This window comes from Fundulus heteroclitus, chromosome 1, assembly GCF_011125445.2.
Source record: "Fundulus heteroclitus isolate FHET01 chromosome 1, MU-UCD_Fhet_4.1, whole genome shotgun sequence".
Lineage (NCBI taxonomy): Eukaryota > Metazoa > Chordata > Actinopteri > Cyprinodontiformes > Fundulidae > Fundulus > Fundulus heteroclitus.
In genome coordinates this window covers 37,946,249-37,955,746 of record NC_046361.1, presented here as the reverse complement: position 1 = coordinate 37,955,746, position 9,498 = coordinate 37,946,249, and the positions used below count along the sequence as shown (strand labels likewise).

The 9,498-nt window shown below is 39.6% G+C and overlaps 1 protein-coding gene across 1 annotated transcript; it reads left to right on the top strand.

Moving 5' to 3' along the window:
* The first annotated feature begins 753 nt into the window (after positions 1 to 753).
* Positions 754 to 8,509, top strand: rps21 (ribosomal protein S21). Its single transcript, XM_012880041.3, has 6 exons — positions 754 to 867; positions 1,232 to 1,314; positions 3,433 to 3,496; positions 6,127 to 6,198; positions 8,104 to 8,159; positions 8,443 to 8,509. The coding sequence occupies exons 2-6, from the start codon at positions 1,265 to 1,267 to the stop codon at positions 8,450 to 8,452; spliced, it is 252 nt and encodes an 83-aa protein (XP_012735495.1). The 5' UTR covers positions 754 to 867; positions 1,232 to 1,264; the 3' UTR covers positions 8,453 to 8,509.
* The last annotated feature ends 989 nt before the right edge of the window (positions 8,510 to 9,498 follow it).

Below are 9,498 nucleotides of genomic sequence, written 5' to 3'. Positions count from 1 at the left end.
AAAGAAAATATATTTCTGAAAGACCTTTAGGTGTTACTTTCTGCTCCACAAAACATCGTTCAAAGGATTATTATTTTTTACGAGGAAAGCAGGTAGACCAAGCATGTCCAAAGTGTTTGGACCACAGGTGGTTGATGCAGATGGAAGATTTTAGTTTTTTATTTGAGCAAATTTATTACAGAAAAGTTAAAATCCTACAATTAACAATGTTAAAAATGTTAAGTACAATACAAAGTATTAATCTTTTAAAAACACACTTTTTATATGCTCTTTGATTTCGTAGCGACATCTATCCAATGATATTTAATTACTCAATACTTTGGTGCATTAAAATTTGCTTTGAATTAAATTATTAAAATTGGCTAAGAACAGCAAGTGTTTTGAAAGAACAACTGACCCAAATACTGTTCTTATGCTAAAACCAAAAAGATTAAAGTTTATCATTGTTAGAGTCAAATTAAATTATTCCAAATAATTTGCTAACCGGATGACCATCTTTTAATATGACAAATGAGCAAAATCCTTTTTTTAAATTTTGGATCTACGATGATTTACACATTAATTTGCTACATAAAATCGAACTAATGTATTATTTAAAAAACTCATATTTTGTAGAGCAGGTAAAAAAATTAATATAAATATTTATGGTTTTAAAAAAATGTGTTAATATTTTTGGCCCTCGAGTTCCTTTGACTTGACAATTTTGGTCCATGTACCGACAAGTTAGAGTAATTTACGTCCAGTTGGTGTTAGTCCTTCTTGTCGTTACACCAAACGACCAGCAGGGGGCAATATAACACGGAGGCCGATATTTTTTTATCCGGAAGTGAAGCGCTTCCTTTTCCTGTGGGCCATCTGTCGTAAGCGGTGGGTAAATCTTTGTCTCTGGAAACTAAACGTTTAAAAACGTCGCTTTCGGTGTATTACGTTGGTCTTTTTTAAATGTTATGAAAGATAATGTTATATTTTAGGCATCGGGTAGTTTTTGGGGTCGCAGGCGGCTGTGATTGCGTCACAACAGAATACGTTGGTGTCAGTGAGCCGCCACATGCGGCCGTGCGGTCCTCATGCTAACGCCGCTAGCTGCCGTGCTCCTTGCAGCTTCACTGCACATCTTCATTTCTGCGTTCTGTCTTTTATTTCCCGGGTTTCTGACGCTAGAAATACACGACTATAAACACCCCTGGTGACTTTTTTTTTATAGTGTATGTCTTTATTTTATTTCTTTCAGATTTTTAGGCGACCACCTAACACAACCTTCAAAATGCAGAACGACGCTGGTGAATTTGTGGACCTGTACGTCCCACGCAAATGGTAAGGTTTTTTTTTTCTATTTCCCAAACAAAAGTTAAGGATGTTGGTTATATTTTGGCGACAAATAATGAGTTAAATGGGCTCCAGCACGTTTTCGCTGCAGGGGAAAGAAGGTGGGGTTTTTACACATGGAGCAGATGGAGATGCAAGGCTTGCAATTTTGGATTGGAGAGAAGCCCACAAACTTGATCTTCTCTATCGAAGGCTTTTATTTATATGTTTGAGTTTATTTTAATAGGGACAGATGCACGATGACATAGAGAACCCGAGGAACTGCAGTCCCATCTGTGCACCATGGTGCTTATAGTGAGGGCAAATTTCCAAGACTTTGAAAAAAAATATATAAAAAAATAATAAATTGACAGTGACACTAACAACATAGATACAGACAAATACGGTAGAGTGACTAAACATGATTTACTTCACTTTGGAATAATTAAAAGGTAAAGAATAACCACAAAGTTAAATTAAACCCTCTATGGAAATGTTTTATTGGATGTTTGGAATTTTTTGTTGTTACTCTAAAGAAATGTGCAACATAATTAAAAATGTAGCGTATGTGCTAGGGATGGGCGATAAATTGATTCAACAGATCCATTTGAGGGTACTCATTTTTAGGATTTAATTTCTGGAAAATCAGGATTTTATTTTACCAATGCTCTCCTTGGGCTTTCATGAAGAGAACAGCAGCAATGCTGAAAGTTTAGGAAAATATATTGCCAAAGACACTTTCATTTATTTAAATATTAATTTATTTAATTTATCCTATAAATTGAATTTACAGTATAGATTTATCCATTTAGTTTTTCATTGTTTACAACAGCAGGGCGGCCATCTTGTTATGCAATCATGTTTCATACCTTGGATTTAGTTGCACTGTGAATTCAGGTAGACTCCCAGGCGAAATGCTTGACAAAAGCAAGTTTTTAAAATTATTTCTGTAATTTTGTGAAACGAAAAGGAGGAAAAAAATTGATTAATCGGATTTGGTATAATAAAATGAAAGTTGTTTAACCAATATGTGCCTTCAGATTTAAACGAGACGTGTACGAGACATTTTCTATCATTTTGGGGTTTGTTGTGATGCACAATTGTTTAAATTGTGTGTATGGTCATGATCTTTCTCTGGTGTTCAAACCTTCGACCTGACAGTATGATAGTTACCATAAAAAATAAGGATGAAGTGTGACACCTCTTCAATTACTGAAATAATCAATTGAGTTTATTTATGTGGCTATACTTAGACATAAACTAAAAGGTTATTACTGGTTTTGAAAAAGCCTTAGGTAAATGAACCATCTTTATCAAAGCTCAGTGTTGGACAACAAAAAGATTAGTTTATTGTGGCTCTGGCTGTTTTTGTCTGATCAGAGTTGGTCGTAGTTTAAGGGCAAAATTATTTAGACCTCTGGATTGCTTTAAAACCTCACAATAAAACCAAGTTCCACCGAGTCCTGTTAATGCCCTCATTGTTTTGTTAACCATTTCCCACCTGAGCTGTTCGGCCCGCTTTAAATGGACCAGGTTTTGTTTTCTTTGGTGTTCTGTTGTGCTTGGCTAGTTGTGAAAACTCGTCTGATCCCTGGTGCTGACCGGTTCACCCTGAAATTAACTCCTGGCGATCCATCGAACCAAAGAGGAAGTCTGAAATCACTGAATCCTCAGTCAGAACCACAGCAACACGCCGTTAATAGCTGCATTTTCTATCATTTGGACCGCTTGTTGCCTCCTGTATGGCAAGCTGTTTAGAACTTAATAGCTTAGGAAACTCTTAAATGTAAGTCTGTCAGGACTCAGGATAATTTAGGGCTTTTTGTCCATGTGGTCTATGAAATTTTCTAAATTGTTACGTAATGCTCACAAGTCAAGTTGTATTTACAATTATAAATAACGACATGTCGGGACTTGAATAGAACATAAAAAAATGTTTGTGTTTACAGATTAAATCAGGTCCAATGGCTTTGATTGGCAGCTTTAACTCCTTAAAGCTGCCAGCATATTTTTAAATTCACCCGGTTTCTTTTTTCATCAGCTGAGGTTTCTATTATTCTGATGTAATGTGACCTCATTAAGCTGATGTCTAGTTCAATTAAAACTAAAACTAGTTTCTTGTTGCAGCTCTGCAAGCAACAGAATCATCGGCGCCAAGGACCACGCCTCCATCCAGATCAACATTGCTGAGGTAAGGGCATAAATCTAAAAACGTTCCTCATGTTCGTCTGGTCTGTTTACATCGCACCCGTCTGTGGGTTGATCATATGTTTGTACCTGCAGCCTTGACCTTCATTTCAGTGCAGCTCAAACCACCTTTTATCTTTTTTTGGAAACAGCAGATTTTTAAAGCCGAAACACTCACACCAGACTTTTTTCTTTTTTAACATCTGACTCGGATGTCAGCACAGAAAATGACAACTTTGATTTCAGACGTCGTTCTCCTCATCTACAGTTTAGTGAAAATCTAAACACTAAACAACTAAAACAGCGTTGAAGTTCTGGGATAAAACCTAAATGGATCGTGGCTAAATCTAATTTCAGACCAAACCTGAGATTTCTTGGCTTTGATCAGGCTCAGAGTTTTGGAAATACTCATTCCTGATTGGTTCCCCGTTGATTTATCCCTCTTGGTTTTTGCAGCGCTTTCTTAGACTGCAGCGGTTTAAAATGTTTGACGTGATCTCTGCTGGTGGTTATGTAGCACAGGCTGAGTCTGTGAGCCTTGACCTACAAAGGTATGGCGTTAGGAAGCTGTCAAAAAGATGTGCAGATTCTAACAAACTCGTATTGGTGTATTTGTTTTATCTCAGAAAAATGCTGTTCATGATATTCTGCTGTTTTATACGTGAGTCTAAAAAATGAAGTGGAGTTGGGTTGTTTTTATGTGAGAATGAATCTGAAAGCTGAGTCAAAAGTCTTGTGAATATAACTGATTTCTATGACTGCAAGTCTTCACTGCTGCAGGGGTCGTTATCAAACAATGAGTCTCTGTAGCATTTATGGCAGGCCGTTTTCACATAAAATTAGCTTAATTTACATTCCAGATATGTCTGATATTAATGACCAGAAATAGTTAATTAAGATATCTGATTATATTCTGCGTACAAACAATGTCAGATTTACCATTAAGTTGTCAACTGATTATCTGAAACGTATATTTCAGATATCAACAGCTAAATTGGGACTAGTCGTAAAGTAAACTGGAGATGGCTCTTTGTTTTGGGAGGCCAAAATTCTAATGCTCTGTGTATTTTTTTTTTTTATTTTATTTTTTTTCTGAAGCCACGATTCAGCCGTTGCAAATTAAATGGCAGATGTCTTCAAAGCAAACAATATCTAGAAACATACAGACTCAAACATGACAGCAGAATTTTGTATTAAAATTTTTATTCAGCGTTTTTATTGACACACAAACATGTAATTGCTAAAATCTCGCACGTGTCGTTTTGACAGCTTTGTTACGCCGTAGAATTTGTCTGATTTATGGCCTTTGTGTCCACAGGAAGCTGTCATTGTTTCCTTCACATTTTTTTTTACTTTTGTTACACCTTCATCTGAGGCGGTTTTTACTCGACTCAGCTCGTTAACTCAGGGCTCGTTAAAAAGGACAGACCCACCAGCGGATGAGAATAATTCTAGGGGACCCTTGACTGCAGGTTGCTCCTCAGGCGCCACTCGTTGCTGCGTCACGCTGCCCCCTAAGGGATGGCTTACGCACAGGGACACATTTCCCGTCTGGGACTATAAAGGGAAATGCGTTGTGTTAACGGGGTGTGTCTGAGGTAAGAGCGTAAAGAGGTGCTGGTTGTTTCTGACGCTGGTGAATCTGTCTGAGCTTGTCTTCGCAGCACTAATTTTAGCAGAAAGGCGCCTAACCTGGTGACTTACATTAACTGGTCCCCCGAGGGGCCTGAATCCCGCGCCTACACAGCCGCTCGTCTTCCGGCTCTCTTTAATGAAGTGTTTAATTTTTTTTTTCACACGATGAGAAACCTGAAGAACAACCATGCTTTGGGAACCGGGCCCACCCATCCCTTCTCTATAGAAATAAGGAAATGGAGTGACACTGACGGGACAAACGGCGGATGACGACACGATCGGTGGCGTTGACTAATAATTCCTCCTTTTAATCAACGAGTCGATCCAGATTAGACGGTTAAGGAGGAGTGGGAGCTGCAACTGGGCCGGGCAATGAAATGAAGCGCCGTAGGAACTTTGTGCATCGGTTCTCCACAGTGGAACCGCTGTCCTGGTCCCTCCGGTGCAGATGGGCCCTTTCTACAGAACCCGGCCTGCGGTGGATGGACTCCGTGGAGCCGGCTGGGTTCTGTTAGTCTGAAGCTCCTGGCCGCTCTCTGAAGTTTGGTGTCGGAGGCGCCCCTGTTTGGATCATTTGCATAAATTTGGTTTTACCATCGAGCAACAGAAACACGGGGCTGACGCTGGGGAGGAAACCTGCGCTGCCGTTTAATCCCCGTTGGTCAGAACTCGAACATGACGGTGGATTATTCACCGCCTCTTGGTTTCATTTTCGCTGAAGTGTTAACCTTTTGGCTCCGTCGCTGGAAGCAAAGTAGTTGATGGGGCACAATGGACCTTCTGTCAGGTGGCCATGTGACTCAACTTCTGCCTATTATTATAAACCGTTTGCTGCCATTCCCTAATTGTTGCTGTGCTTCTGGTTCCTAGCAGTCCCCGGTTAAAGGGCAGATGAGTGTTTTTGTCCCAAAAGCCTCTGGAAAAATAAAAATATTTGGCCCAGAAGTAGCGCTGCTGTGGACAGAACCGCTCTCTAATCCCTCTGTTTGGTGTTTTCAGGTGGACAAAGTGACCGGGCGCTTCAACGGTCAGACCAAGACCTACGCCATCTGTGGAGCCATCCGCCGGATGGTGAGTTTCCTGAAGAACGTCACGCAGAACCCAAGAACCAGAGCAGCTGTAGAAACGTACCAGTTCCCATTAGAGGCGCAAACCAGCGTCCAGCTCAAGATCGTCGATTAACAGTTTATTAGATTTGATTTTATTCCATCCGATATAACGATAACGACCTTCTTTCCAGAAGAGGGCGCCGCTGCTCATCCTTAAACGGAGTCGGACCAGAGTAGTTGTAACAGAAACAATCATGGCGGAGGCCTGCCAGAACAGAACCTGGTGTGGGATTATTTTACACCTTAAATGACGACACTTTCTGCGGTTCTGTTTGTAAATGAACGCTCAGCGAGCTCCATAACTTACCACCGTAACAGCGTCCGTTCAGCCACGGGGCGACAACTTCTCAACCAGAACTCACCGATGTGCTCTGGTGCTGAAAACTGGAACATGATGGAGGCTGAAGCCATAATCAGGGTTAACGGTGCAGGTTATTTAAGTGTTTTAAATATTTTACCTAATATGTTCCTGTTTTATGTTAAGAATGTGGGAGAAAATCACAATTTTCTTTTTATTCAGTCAGTTTTTAATACAAGGAGCAGAATAAGTTACACACTAAAAGTCACATTTATTTAGCAATTTATTTCACACTTTCCAAGACATAAAAACTGACATTTAATCTGGTAAAACAATTTATTAAATTACAGCTGCATCCACAACTGCTGAATAAGATGAAGCATACCTGGCTAAATTAGCATAACAAGGCAGAAAGTCCAACCAGCAGGTTTTATCCACACATTTCGCCATAACGGTTTGTTAAGCAGACAAACAGCGACACAACAAACGTGTTCAGTGGTTCAGGAGCAGGATAGTTTTCACAAGCCTAGAGCGCCCTCTGGTGGCTACAGACGGTAATGTTTATTCCTTGGCTCATACTGGGTAATATGATTTACCATTTAAATTTGATAAATATCAAATATCAGTCGCAGGATCAGACAAACTATGAAAAAAGTGCGACTTATAGCCCGAATACTACAGTAAAATATGATGATTTGCATATTTTTAAATTCAGCACAATGTTAAAAATAAGTTTCCCTTCGTGTTACGGAAAGACCCTCCTGATACAAGAGAAAAGTCGTTTTTATTTATTTTATTTTTTTTTAAGAAAATGGTCGCTTTGATAAAATCAATGCGCTTTAGCCGATGACTTCATCCACACAGAGGAAGACCGGACCTTATAGGTCCTGGAACGAAAGGACAAAAACATAGCTGATAAAGGAAATAATAACGCTTCTCTACATTTTACCGTTTCTTTTTAATAAAATGTTTTTAGGAAACCTGCCTGGTTCATTTACCCTGCCTGGTTTTAAAAAAAAAAAATATTTCTCGCTGTTGCTCAGAGGCTTGATGAGGCCTGGAGCTGAGCCTCATTTTTCATTAGCAGAAGTCAGCTGGGACAATAAATGCTTTTTAATGGGGAAGCAGGCTGGTGAGCAACACATTGGACCTTTTAATTTACCTCTCCGCTCATCAAACGTCTGCTGACCTCTATTGTTGGAAAGTACCACGGCTGACATGACGTAAAATTACTGGGAAGTTGTTTTTCTTTTTTGTTTTTGGTCTGAAAGCACCTAACGCTCCAGTAATGGACTAAGCTGCAGCAGCAGGTGTGATGCTGTGGACTTTTTCTGCTTCTGGACAGATTCCAAGTTTTCTGCTCTTAGACTGCATTTTATTGTGTAACTGAACGGATTAAAAGTGGATTTTCTTTAGGCTATGTCCCCTTTAAGGTGGTAAACCTACAGTCAGAGAGTGAAAACAGTTTGACGTGGTTCTAAAAACGTGTCCAGACTCCTGAAGTCGGCCGTGGCACCAACACACAAAAATAAACTATTTCCCCAGCTTGTGTTTCTTCTTCTTCTGCAGGGAGAATCTGACGACTCGATCCTGAGGCTGGCCAAGACCGATGGCGTCGTAGCAAAGTATGAACGAGTGGTCCGGTTATCCTGCAAACCTCTGATTCTGCTGCAGAGCGAGTCCTCTCATAAAGACACGCAGTGGGGTTCATTTAGATCCAGCACTGTGGAATCTGAGAAAAATAAAAGCTGTACCCAGACTTTAGATGAACGGGAATCTAACTGGTTGAAACAGTAACTATCAGATCTGGACTCGCTGCAGTTAGAAGCAGATGTAGACGATGCATGAAGTTTCTCTTTATGAACCCAGTTTAGACTCTAAACTTTTCTCTTTTTTTTTATCTTGCAGGAACTTCTGAGCGTCGCATTGGAGATGTGCAACATTTGTTAAATAAAATGGAGGAAAAAAAGCTTCACTTTGTTTCATTAACTGATTCACTGTTCAGATTGTTTAAACCGAACCATGAGGCAGATTTATGGATCAGCTTAAGATGTTTAACTCTTTCTGAGCAGTGAAGGGGGTTCTGTCTTATTTATAAAGAGAAAATTGAAGTTGTAGTAAAATACTTCTTCTCTCTTTTCTGCATTTGTAAAAAAAATAAATAAAAATACAATCAAAATCAGACATTTTCTGACCTGTAAAAGATGAAGTTGTAGGTTAGAAACATTTAATCATTTAAACAAACTCAATCAGGCTCTATAGTGTTTTATTGAAGAAAAGCTGCATTTCCTATGTAATCCCCTGTTAGCTATCCAGGTAGTATTGCAGCTTTTGGCTCTTAATCCAGTGGTTCCCTGCATGTTTTAGAAGTTTTCTTCAGCTCAGCTGATTCAAATGCATGACCTCTGCAGCCATTGGGTCCTGCAGACGCCTCCTATTGGTCCTCCATTTGTCAGGTGTGAGGCAGCGAGGAGACGCCTAAAACATGCAGGACGGGCTCTCAGGGTTTGGGACCCTCTATTCTAACCGGGGAGGACGTTTCTTAAGGGAAATTACTAAAACATCTACACCTGACGTCACTATAGAAACTACCAGAAACATTTAGACGGCAGTCCACACTAGAGAAGGGTTAAGCTGAGTTTTACCTTTCTGTTGATGCAACGGTTGACTTTAGGAGAGATGATCCTCAGCCTGATTTAAGAGGTTTAACTTTAATGCACATTTCAGTACAGAGACAATGCAAAGTGCTTTACATGATTAAAACAGGAAAATAAAAAACAGAATAAAACCAAGTTGGAATAAAATGTAGAAACACTAAAACATGGGAAAATGGAAACAAAAGCAAACATTAAAAACAGTTGGACTACAAAGTTGAACTAATGATGTTTCAGTCATGTCATGCTTTTAGGTCCATACTTATGAAATCAAACTTTCCACCCTGGGGAAAAGATTGGCCTTGGAAAC